The sequence below is a fragment of the Macrobrachium rosenbergii genome, chromosome 46 (assembly GCF_040412425.1).
Source record: "Macrobrachium rosenbergii isolate ZJJX-2024 chromosome 46, ASM4041242v1, whole genome shotgun sequence".
NCBI lineage: Eukaryota > Metazoa > Arthropoda > Malacostraca > Decapoda > Palaemonidae > Macrobrachium > Macrobrachium rosenbergii.
This window is the reverse complement of record NC_089786.1, coordinates 17,752,389-17,766,055: the sequence shown is the minus strand read 5'-3', so window position 1 is coordinate 17,766,055 and position 13,667 is coordinate 17,752,389. Positions and strand designations below refer to the sequence as shown.

The window sequence follows — 13,667 nt, the reverse complement described above, 5'->3', positions numbered from 1 at the left end:
ACACCAGATAATGCAGCTTCAACACCAGCCATAGTGGAAAGTGTGAGAGATATGTCTACAAGGTATGCTGGTCAAAAGAAAACTGGTACTTGCATTGGCTGCCACTAATTTGAAAACCCCCTTATGAAATTTAAACAACTGGGCCGGCTGCTGTTACAGATATTCCATTAAGACTAAGGTTTGTCTTTGTACAAACAACTGACATTTTCATTTTAAGAACTTCCTATAAAACCATTTCCCGACAGTACCCACATGGCCTATGATCCAGTGCTGTAATCCAGTATTACAGTACCATCTTCAACAAGCGCAATTCTCTTCCACTAGCAAAAAAAGTTAAGACTGTAATTCCACGTGATTCCGATAGACAAATACACACAAAATAACTCTAGTCCACTTTTATCAGGAAAAGCTATTAATAATGATATTTACTAATTACAAGGTTTTAAAAAATTACAGCACAGTTTATAAATTTAAAAAACTAAAATATAAAAAATTAGAATACAGTAAGAATATACATAAACACTATTTAACTCACCTTGGAAATATCAATCACTAAAGGCTGTTTCACATTTTCAAGTTTAGTTTCAGAAATATATTCTTTGATACTCTTTATGCACCTGTCCTCAATGTCAGAAGGCTGGAATGATATTTTTGGGAACCTTTCTGCAAAATAAACGACATGTTGGCCACTGCCTGAGGAAATTTCAAGGGCGGAAAGGCTCGCATCAGCACCAAACTTCTCAGGAATCACCTTTTCCAACACCTTGAATATGGGTTCCTTGTTGTTCTCTGCAGCTTTTTCTACAACTTTGGCTTCTGACATGATTCTGAAAGATAAATAAAATAAGCTTCATAAACACAAATTAAATTTTTTGGAAACAAACATTTAAAAAAATTGCAGACATTTTGGGGGACTTTGGTTGGCTGAAATGGGGGAACTAAAGGAAGCATGTGCAAGTATACACATTCTATACTTGCCCATATAATCACTCACTGACACTAAATATATGCAATTAGAATTAACAATTACACCGATAACTTTAGACAGACCACTGCTTACATATGGCACATGTATTAATATCAAATATTACATTAACTGAACTACAACAACTTCTATCACTTGCAGGTGCAAAATACAAAATGCTTCACACTGCAAACTTTCATGCACTTACCCCATCACATGCACTGCCCTCTGGAGTAAAGAAGCACTACTAGTTTACAAAGCAAAGCTGATTACTGTTAGCTAATCTTCCTAATGCTTCCTTGAGAAACTCAAAGAATCAACAAAGAATATTTTTTTTAGGACAATATACAGTTGGGTATACAATACAGTATTTCTGTAGCTACGGCTCATCTTTTTAAATGCTAACATGCTCAACATCTACGTTATTCTTGGGTTAAGGAATAAAAAGCAAAATTTGCTGTTATATTCAAACCAGTATGTCAAGGCGGGTGACAGGAGGTTTCTCCCGCACTATATCGTTCGCAGTCAAGAACATTTTAATCATTTTACTCGTAAGGAAACCGCCAAACTTAAACCTAAGACTTCAGTGGTAAAGGCAGATTAATTAACCACTCAGGTGGAGTGTTCACTCCGTATTTATCCCGGATTTTCTTTTCTTTATTTCTTCTAAATGCAAGCTCGAGTAACCTTGCGTATGTGTGTTTGTGTGTGTGCATATACACCGAAAAGGAATTACTTGTATGTATGTATGTATGTATGTATGCATGTATGTATGTATGTATGTATGTATGTATGTATGGTATGTATGTATGTAGGTATATATATATATATATGTATATATGTATGTATGTATATATATATATATATATATATATATATATATATATATATATATATATATATATATATATATATATATATATATATATATATATATATATATATATATATATATATATATATATATATATATATATATATATATATATATATATATATATATATATATATATATATATATATATATATATATATATATATATATATATATATATATATATATATATATATATATATATATATATAATATATGTATATGTATATATATATATATATATATATATATATATATATATATATATATATATATATATATATATATATATATATATATATATATATATATATATATATACATATATATATATATATATATATATATATATATATATATATATATATATATACATATATATAAATATTACACAGGTGTAGATTTTCTGGCGTTAACCTTTTATAATCTTTTAACTGCACTATCTATCCCAGAATAAAACTGCCTCCAAACTCCCTATAAGCCAAGTTGATCTTACTGAAGGATCTTATTTGTTATTGGGGTCGGTCATTAATGAAGAAATTGTGAATTTTAACATTGGTTTAAAATTCTTGGTTGCTTCAATGCACTGGCACACTTAAATTTAGGTGTATATGTATATATATATATATATATATATATATATATATATATATATATATATATATATATATATATATATATATATATATATATATATATATATATATATATATATACATACATATATATATATATACAGTATATATATAGTCATACACTGAACTTAGTCCGAGGTTAAGTTCCAGAACTCGCGCAGGGTGAATTTTCTGTAAGCAGCATGGTCTCTAAAAATGCCAATAAATGCTTATTTCTAAAGTTTAAACACTAAACATGACCCTAATCATGCTCCCAAATTATTAAGTTAACTTTTAAATGAAATTAAAGTTACTGTAATTTCATTTAAAAGTTAGCTCAATACATTACCTTAAAAAAAGAGAAATAAATGGTTGACATAAAAACTGAGATTTGGAGGAGAATCTCTCTCTCTCTCTCTCTCTCTCTCTCTCTCTCTCTCTCTCTCTCTCTCTCTCTCTCTCTCCTTCCAACCAATCTATTTTTAGAATCATCTCAACCTCTTTTTAACAACTTCTTTATTCTGTGTCTCTTTCTCTGTTCTGAAATGCTTTTTCATGAACAAACAGTGTTTTATAATTTGACCAATACAACTCTTAGTTATTATGTCTCTGTGTTTTAGAACATATTTACAACACTAGCGCATTTACACTTCATAGACGATACAGGTCAAATTAGATCAATTTAAACTATCTACTGTACAGGTAAAGACGTACAGAGAATTAATAAGTTGTAAAAATGTGAGCGCTAACTATGAACGAGGGAGAGAGAGAGAGAGAGAGATAAGGGTTGTCCTTTCTTAAGAGAGTGAAATTATTTATCAATTATTACTGAGAGAGAGAGAGAGAATAACACACAAGAGAGAGAGAGAGAGAGAGAGAGAGAGAGAGAGAGAAAGTTATTCTTACGTTAGATATCAAAAGATGGAAATTCAGTATTAAACTATTAAATGAAATTAAAGTTACTGTATTTTCATTTAAAAGTTAGCTTAACCCTTAGTGGACGGATTGAGCTTTAGTGTGAAGTAAAACAGGTTTGTGGAGGTGGACGGATTGAGCTTCAGTGTGAAGCAGAATTATGCACCACTGTTATGATAATAATGATTCGAAACAAAGGTGCCAATACTTCTATATGCTATAAATTCACTAATGGCAACTTTTATACAGACGTGAGAGTTAGGCCAGTATCAGTAATGCTTGTGACTTCAAGGGCGAAGGTACTGCATCTCTCTCTCACATGAGTCTTTTTGTGAATTTGCTTGTAAATATACAAAGGGGTTGCTGTTGTTTTTTGTTTGTCTCTTACGATAGTATGTCGGTTGTAAATGTAATCTGCAAAGGAATATTAGAAAAAGCATGTAAAAGTAAAAAAAAGTTACTGAATCTTCCTTCTCGTAAATTTACGTGAATATTTTACAACAAATATGCAAAAAATTTGTTACTGCTTATATTTCTTATCAGTTTTGATATTGTGTGAGCAGTAATAATAATTTTACAAAATCCAAAAAACTTATTTATTAGAAAAAACATATATAAGTTTGTAAAATTTACGATTGCCTTGTAAATAAGGCCCCACAAGGGGTTGTAAATAGTCATTTTCAACTTCTCGTGGAAGGTGGGGAAAATTTTTTAGAATTTTTTTATTTATACAGTGTGAATGTACATTCTGTCGACCTCAAAGTTTCCCCGGTCTGGGGTGCTGCACATTGATAAATTATGCCGTCCCTTAAGGGTTAATACATTACCCTTAAAAAAAGAAATAAATGGTGTGACTCTCTCCCCCATTCCACTGATCTATTTTTAGAAGTCTTCTCAACCTCATTTTTAAAAACTTCTTTATTCTGTCACTTTCTCTTTGTTCTGAATTGCTTATGTTCTGAAATGCTCTATGTATGTTTTAGAATGGCGCATTTACAGTTTGTAAATGGTACAGGTAAAATTAGATCAATTCAAAATTATCTACTGTACAGTTAAAGACATACAGAGAAACAGTGCTGTAATACGTAGGTTGGCTAACTTCGAAGAGAGAGAGAGAGAGAGAAAGAGAGAGAGATAACAAATGTCCTTACTTAAGAGAGTGAAATTTTTTTATGAATTATTACAGACACACACACACACACACAGAGAGAGAGAGAGAGAGAGAGAGAGAGAGAGAGAGAGAGAGAGAGAGAGAGAGAGAGAGAATTGCAAGAAAAATTTGACCACTGATTAGCAACACTCCCTTTCTTGTCATGTTAAATGACATGTCTGACAGCTTTTGCCTTTGACCTCCTTCTTACAAAAGGCTGTGCCATAAGGGAATCTTCTCATAAAACAGAGCCAGCAGGACCTCAGGAGGGGTAGCGTCCACTGGCACTCCTAAAGAGAGGTTCCTGTCATTTAGCTAACAAGCTAGCTCTCTCCTCACTTCCTCTAATAGAGAAAGATAAGAGAGAGGTGGGTCTCTCGCCGGAGACACATCCACCTTCATCCTCTGCAAAAGGGCACAGAGGGATGCTGCCCCTGAGGAATATCTATAATGGTAACAGGTGAACCAGAATGGCGTGTCACTGCTGAGCAGGTTACTCCTGCTGAGACAGGAACTTCTGCACTACAGGAGGACCGATGAGTAGGTACTGAGCATACACATCCCTCAAATTCCCGATCAGCAAAATGGGATCGAGAACAGAACGGACCATTCTGTCTAAGGCTGGTTCTGGTAAATGAACTGGTTCAGTGGGAAGAGGGGTACAAGACTCCCACAGAGCCTTCACCTCTTCCCATAAGGTAAGGTCCTTCCGTGAGCTGGAAACAAACATTCGGTACCAGACTGGAAAGAGGGTGAGGGATGACAAAAGCTCTAAGGGTAGCAGAACCATATCCGACGGGCGTCCTCTACCCACACTTCCACTCCATGTCGCTGCCAAGCTTGCCCAGTGGCTCAACAAGCACCACACCCATCGGCAGTAACTGGGAAAGACTTCCGCACCCCTGGCATCCTCCATCTTCTACTGGGGTAGAAGTAGTCTGGGTACCTCTACAAGGAGTTGAGGAAGTCAGGGGCTTTCTTTGACCGAAGGGGAAGGGCCAGCCAACCCTAAGTTCAAGCTGCAGTGCCTTGTAAGGACCCAAAGGACTTAGCCATTGCCTTGCGAATGAAATGGCAGACTACCTGGTGAACGGAGTCAGGGGAACGAAATTGTTCAACTTGTAGACATCCAGCACTGGTCTCCAACCTCCAGAAGCTTTGGTACCAGAAACAGGCAATTGTAAAACCCCAGTGTCGAATCCAAGACTATTTCCACAGCTCCTTTTAGCCCAAGAGAGTCTACTTCCTCCCAGAAGATCTGGAACTTCTCCTCACTGCAGAGATAAGAGGGGAAACAGAGGAGAACTGGCTAGAGAAGGCTGGAAAAGAAAGGGGATGCTGTATCCCTCCTTCAGTATCTCCACCACCAAGGGATCTGCCTCCAGATCCTGTCAAACTGAATAAAAGAGATTCAACCTCCCTCCTACTGGAGACTGGGTGCTTGAGGCTTTTTAGGACTCTTATTGTCCTTCCCGAAAGCCTGAATGGGCTGGCTCAAGGGCCCTGATGACTCACCCATTTGCCTGGGGGGACCCTTGAAACTTAAGTGTTAACTGCAGAAGTGGCTGCTGCCATGGTTATATATGCCTAAATGTTTTAGAGCGAAGAAACAAAGATCTGGTTTCCACTTTCTCACCCTATGCTTGACAAGGATGTCTGAAACTGCTCTATCTAAGCAGCCCAAATGAAAAAAAGTCACCAAATCGTTCCTCACATGTTGTTTCTCTTGGGGAAGAGCAGAAACAATCTCTCTTACTATTTCATCTATGGCTGCTATAGCCATTTCCAACAAAGGGCAACCACCTAGTATCATAAGACATTGCTCTCCTCCTTCTCATAAAGAGGGGGAAGAAAAGGGGAAGAAACTTTAGAAGAAACTTTCTGATGGAGTAACTTAGCAACTTTGTCATATCTGTTCAGTGCTGAATGAGCCCGTTTTGGAGACGGAAGGAGATCTGCCTTGCAGTCCTAAGGGACCTTGAATCCTGAACTACTTGTTCCTCAGTGAAATCAAGAAATTTGCTTGCAAATACCTTAATCAGCCTCTGAACAGCTGATGATACTGCCTGCTCTTCATCAGCATCAGAGTCAATTTTGCGAGCCTCAGGCTCATTACTGTAGAGGGAAATCCTTGGGAAAAAGAAGTGGCAGCAGCAGAACCCCCTCCTCCTTGAGATGAAAGGAGTTTCATCTCCTCTAAAAATGGACTTAAATGGATGCAAAAAACTGTCCCATACCAGGAATGGTTGGCTCCACTTTGTGCCTTGGCATCTGGCACCAAAGAATCACCAGCGCAGGAAACAAAGCCTTCCTGACTATTCATACCATCCTGCACTGACATTGAGGTAGCAGGAAGCAAAACTGAAATTCCTGAAGGAGCCAACCTCAAAAACTTAGCAGAGAGGAAGATACCTCAGCCTGCTCTGCTACCGAGACAGTAGCATTTCAAGAAGAAGGATATGCTTGACTAACAGGTGAATACGCCAACCTCGGTGCTGCCTCGGAGACTGGAAAGCAGCCCGAGGCATCTGCAATGTCGAACACGGTTGAAGAAAAGGCCTAGAATGCTCAGGAGTACCCCAAGGCGACAAAGAAGGGGGCCGAGACTGGAAACGTGATGTCTAAGAAGAATGGGAACTACAGTGAGTTGTCTGCGCTTTATGTGTCGCTGATAGAAGCTCCTACTTCTCGGAGAAGTAGGAGAAACTAGCACTGTCTTACAAGGCAGGCATAAAAGCTGATGAGAATGCCTGAGAAAGGAAGAACGTGGAGAACAAATGTATTCACACACTCAATCGCAACAACTCGCATGAAACTCCCTCATGTCACACAAAAATGGTGAAAATGAAACAGCATAGTCAGATACCTTGGGAGTGTCTGGTGCCAGGCAACAGCCTAGCGCTAGGGAAGCATTTGGTATCAGGCGAGTGCCTCCTGTCAACCACATGTCCGATGGCAGGCAGGCGCCTACTGGCCTATTGGCAGGCAAGCTTTTGTTGTCTGGCGAGCACCCACTGTCCCAGCGAGTGTTCAATGTCAGGAGAACGCCTCCAAGAGAATACTGAATCCTCTTGCAAAGGAAAACTACAGGAAGATCCTGGACAGGGATTGCTAGGAATATGCGGCCTCCAGCAAGGCCTGGGGGATACAGAATTGGATATTGAGTGAGTGTGCCTATCCTTGCCTAGCATATTTACCTCCTGCCTGGTTCCTAAGCACTCGCTTCACAAATACAGTTGCAGGCACACTACACTGTTCATGTTAGGTGTAGAGCTGTTTAACTTGAAACAGTTTTACTTCATAGCTTCTCTCTTTCATACTGTTATTACATTGTATAAACTGACACTGAATGCCCTTGTGATTTACAATTTTAATTGTCTTTGGCATTACAAACTTTATTTAAAATTTCATCAGTCTGTTTATTCTAATTCTTGAACACTACCACTTCTGCATCAAGAACCCCAAAAAGTTAAGAGAGGTTACTAACCTAATTTTTACTCGGTGACCGAGTGCCAACCTGTACCTGACACGAGCCAGGTTGGCCAGAGGAAGAAGACAACGGGCACAAACTGCTTCCACTCCTGCACATACCCCGCTTCCCTGTACCTCCAGCAGTAGGAGGAGCATCACAGGGCATGGCTAGGGTATGGATAACAGGGAGGGAGGGCGTAGGCACTTACTCTGCCACACAGGGAAATTTGTAAATGGACGACTAAATTGTGCCAGTCAAACAGCAAGTGTCGAGGAGGTTAGCTCCATAAACTTTTCAAACGCAACCCTAAGACTAGCTACATCACTTCCAATTTGCCATACCTCATATCCTGAACAATACGGGGAACTTTGAGAGAAGAAAATTTTGAAGGAGAAGAATTACATGTACTAGGATAACAGGGAGAGCAAGAAGAACAGCTATTTGAAAGGTTGTGAAAAGTGAGAAACTTACTCCTGACCTCACTTTCTGTTCTAGAGTTGGAAGAATCTTTTTCTATCTTCTCCTATTCTTATTTGCTTCTAACATCTGTTTATACTTGAAATCAACATTCATTATTTCATCTAACCAACTAATACAGGCAGTCCCCAGTTTACGATGGGTCCAGCTTATGACATTCTGAGGTTACAACGCTTTTCAAATATATTCATCAGAAATTATCTCCCGGTTTACGGCACATGTTCCGGGGTTACGACACTGATCTGACGGAAGAAATATGGCTCCAAAACGGCAGAATAATAAGAATTTGGAGGTTTTTTATAAAAACTCTATAAAAATGCAGTTTACATTGTTTTCAATGCACGAAAAGCATTAAAATTAAGGTTTCTTTGGATTTTTGACGATTTTCAACAATTTTTTGGTTTACGACTCGGTGTAAGAACGGAACCCCCATTGTAAACCGGGGACTGCCTGTATACTGATCACAGTGATCATTAAAAGAACAATCCTTGTTCCTACATTTAACACACTGGTTGTGAATGTCATAAACTGACGAGTAAAGCCAGGTACTGCACCCTCTTACCCTACAGATTCAAAACAACTTGTCTTTCTCCTCTTTTGTTAATGACATCCTATATAATGACAAAAATAAAAAACAAGAAAAACCAAACCAAATTCAGAAAACGATCTAATCATCAACTAAATCACGTTAACACTCTCCAATGCATCCTCACAGGCCAACGACAGAGAAAAAACTTAATGGAAAACTATAGACGCTCAAACCACCCAAAAGGGATGGGTCAATAGACAGTTCAAACTAAGCTATACTATTAATTTTTTACTTTTCACACTCTATTGTCCTCCCTCCCAATGCAGAAAATACTGTACAGCCATCATAATTGAGAGGTAAGGTTCATTTCAAAAATTGTTTTTGCTGTTGTGAACAATAAAACCTGTACAGTACATCAAGGATTCTTACAGATGTACTGTACTGTAAGTGAAAGTAAAGGGTCTATCTTGCTATGGCACACTACATAGGGGAACAACCTTAATTTCATAAACTCAACGTATTGAGAAAGCTTAAGTTTTAAGTATGTAACTTACCCAGTAGCTACATTGCTATTGTTTCGAAACGAACGACAGCTAGAATTCAAAATTTGCGCCAGCAAAACAAAAAACAATATGGCAGCTAGGAGATACCCCCTTTGTCCACTGGTGGAGGAGTGAGGAACTACTTTAACACAAAAATTCAGTCGTTTCTGCTGGCTTATGCTGTTCACATTTGTTTGCAGCAGCTTCTAGAATTCAGGATTATTCTGTTATTGGAATTTGGTGATGTACTAAGTGTTTTGTCTTCAAGAATTAGTTGAGACAAGCAGTTACATCCTTTCCAGCTTGTGTTATTTTAGCTACCCTCTTTTCTTTGCAGTATGTCAGACTCGAGCTCAGGTAAGAACAGGGCCATTAGAGTTTGCAGCAAAGAGTGCAAAAGTAGGTTAACTAAAGAAATTTATGATGCACATACTGTTTGCGCTACTTGTGGGGGTCAGGACTGTAACCCGGATTTAACATGTGATGAATGTAGAGATTGGGATGAAGGGAAGTGGAAAATTTATTCTACTAGGATGAAAAAATTAGATTCTGATAGGAAACAGAAAGCTACAGTAAGGGCTTCCTCTAAGGAATTAGATAATCAGGATCATGAACTTTCCATTTCTCCCATTAACATCCCTCCCGTTAATCAACCTGTTCCTTCACCTGATCTCCTTTCACCCAAAACTGATGCCGTGACCAGCCTCGAAGCCCGTATGAACGTGAAATTCTCATTAATGTTCCAAGCTGTTGAGAAGTTGGGAGCCTCTGTAAAATCCTTGGAGGATAAAGTGACAAATGCTAGTGTTTGTGATGTGGAGGAGGTGGCTACTCAGCCCACTCCTGCTCCTAGGCAAAGGTCCCTGCTAGACTCCCCATCCCCCGGGAAGAAGCATACTGGAGGCCCAAGGGAGGCGAGCGGGGTCTGCTCCCGGGTAGTCGTCCCCTCAGGCGGATCTGATGTCGACTCCCAGACCGCTAGGGAGTGCCAATTGGAAAGGCGTCTCCAGAGAAGAGTTTGCGAACCTATCAAGTTCGGGAAAATCTTTGCCCAGACGCCAATGGTCTTCTTCGTGTGGCGGAATTCTAACCCACAAACAAAACAACACTCACCCTGATCTTCGGTTGCTGGAGATGGGTAAAGGTCCACGGTCGCCAATCACAGCACACAGAAACCACAAAAACAAAATTTCAAACAAACCCTCCACCAACAACGAACGAAAAAAAAAGAGACACATGCACCATCAATATCGGTACCGGTATACAAAACAAAAGCCAGACAAACTCCCCGTTCACTTTCAAGGTTGGACCTCAACTGCCCAAGACTTCCCCAAAACCGAAAAACTCCCGACAGACAGACAGACATCGCCGTAAAAACGAACTCCAACAACCGAACCACTCACAACAACAATTACACTCTCTCTCTCTCTCTCTCTCTCTCTCTCTCTCTCTCTCTCTCTCTCTCTCTCTCTCTCTCTCTCTCTCTCACAAAACGTTGGGAAATGCTAAATAAAAAACAAATTTATTCATCCTCTATATTTCTCCCCCTTTTAGCATTTCCCAACCAACACCTTTCACACCTCTTTCAAATCGCCTTTACGCAACACCCACGGATGCTCACTAGCAGGTCCTCTAGATCGCGTTCGCGCACGCAATCATTCTCTCAGAATCATTCTCTCTTCTAGCAACATTCAAACTCACATCTTCTCCTCCATTCTCTCTCAGATTCACGCTATCTTCTTCACTATTCCCACTCTCAATTTCATCCACAATCTCATCTATACCCTCTAACTCGTTCCCGAATACCTCCCCAATTCTTCAACTAACCCATCCCATTCGCTCATTGACCTTTCCAATTCTTTGCAACGATTCATTCATGCTTTCAATCACTGTATATTACTGCTACGCTCTCTTACTCTTACACTTTCGCTCACCTCCAACCGCTCACTAACCCCTACACGTTCAGTCAACTCAGTTATATCAAACCCGCATATGCTATACGTTCTATCCATACCATCCCATTCATCCGTATTACACGCTTTATCACTCATTTCCACTTTGGCACTCACACCCCTATCACACAACTTACGACCATTCAGTTTACTTACGTTCTTCCCTTTCTTACGTTTCCTACCATACTCTATCAAAACAAATTGCTGATCCTCATGCAACAACCCCTCACATGCATCACATGCACCGCTTGCATCCTTGGGCCTCCAGTATGCTTCTTCCCGGGGGATGGGGAGTCTAGCAGGGACCTTTGCCTAGGAGCAGGAGTGGGCCGAGTAGCCACCTCCTCCACATCACAAACACTAGCATCCATTTGAACCCCCTTCACACTCAGTTTCCCAAATTCGCTGTCACAGTCACCCTCTTTCGTCTACATACACTTGATACATGCCCTTCCATTCCACATTCGACACACTTCGCTCTCGGTTCTGAACACATTCTCGCATAATGCCCATTCTTACCACAGTTGCCACATATTACATTCACTCGGGTACCCCTACAACCATTAGCAATATGACCCACCTGTCCGCACCTGTAGCGTTTAACCCCTATCTTTCGTACACTCCCTTACCAAATGTCCCGATTGCCCACACCGAAACACGCTCCTAAAGCCCACCTACACTCATTCTTTGTATGTCCTTCTTTCCACATCTAAAACACTTCGCTCGACTTCCACTCACCGACCTTCCCCTTTGTACACTACTATCCCTAACCCGTCCAACCCGTTGTTCCCTTACAAACCCATCATTCATCCTCACTGGCACCTCCACATTACTTGCTCTTACACTCCTATCTATTACACTATCGGCCATTCTCATTGGGCCCCTCAACACTGCATCCCTAAAGCTTCCAAACTCTGGCACTCTCTCATCTACCCCAGCCCTTACACTTACACTTCTACTCTCTTTTATAACCCTGTCAAGCTCATAATCTTCTACAATTTCCAAAATTTCTCCCCAAGTCAACCTTTCATTCGTCCATCTTTTCTTCTCCCGCTTCAAGTTCACAAATTCTCTAACTCCATCTGGCACTGTCCCTAACAACTTCCGTACTAACTCCTTACATTCATCTATCCCATCATCCCCAAACTTCTTCCTTGCCAACGTCTCCAGCCTACAAGCATACAGTGACAAGGTTTCCCCAGCTTTCATTCTTGCCTCATCAAATTCATTCTTCCTCTTATACTTAACACTCGCTTTCAAACGCCTCGCTTGCTCAACTAGTCTAGCTTTCACCTTGTCATACTCAACATCTCCCACACTCATAATAACCCTATACATATCAAGCAAAAACCCAGTCAAATATTCTCCTAATTCTCGTGCCCACACTCTCTTACTCTCCCCGTACTTATCCTGACAAAACCTTTCATACTCCCTAAAGAAATCATGCACATCCCTACTTCCATACTCATTATACCTTTCACACCGGGGTACCTCCCTCACATACATAGCCTTTCTCACTTCTTTCTCACTTTCACTCTCACTTTCGCTACTTTCACTCTGTCCTTTCATACCCTCTTCCGAATACAAAGAGTCCACTTCCGCACTTACATTCATCTTACTCATTACACTCTTCTTCCCCCTCTTTTTATCCACTTTTATCCACTCACCTCCATCCACCTCACTATCACTACTGCCTTCACCCTCTCCCTTCTTTCCTGCCTTTCCACTTCCTTACCCTTCTTACCAATTTCCTTTCCTTTCCCTTCTTCCTTTTTCTTCCCCTGACTTATCCTTACTTTCCCTCCGTTCCTTCCCTTGCTTTTCATTCCCCTTTTCCTTACCCTGCCTTTCATTCTCTCGTTTCTTACTTCCTATTTCCACATCACTTTCATCACTCACGCTTCCATTCACTTCTTCCTCCTTTTCTTTCTCTCTTGCCCCTTCACACGTTCCAGAGGACCTGCCTCCAACAGCCCCTTCTCCAAAATCACCCTTGAACCTACCTTTTATCATTTCTTCCACACTTTTCATCATTCCCTCCAACTTTTCCATCCATCTCTTCCATTCTCTCTTCCATTCTCTCTTCTGACTCTTTCATCTCCCCTTTCATTTCTTCTTTTGCACTTCTTAGCATTCCTCCACCTCCTCCAACTGACTCCTCAATCTCTCATTCTCACC

The 13,667-nt window shown here is 39.9% G+C and overlaps 1 protein-coding gene across 5 annotated transcripts in view; it reads right to left on the bottom strand.

Annotated features, from left to right (window-relative positions):
* The window catches only part of LOC136830255 (methyltransferase-like 26), a 420,688-nt gene that overhangs the window by 26,020 nt on the left and 381,001 nt on the right, over nt 1-13,667 (bottom strand). For all 5 annotated transcript variants that reach the window (XM_067089615.1, XM_067089616.1, XM_067089617.1 and 2 more), the window contains one exon: nt 536-827. In XM_067089615.1, the coding sequence (XP_066945716.1) occupies nt 536-823 (288 nt within the window). In that variant the 5' untranslated portion in view covers nt 824-827. The remainder of the gene's footprint in view (nt 1-535; nt 828-13,667) is intronic.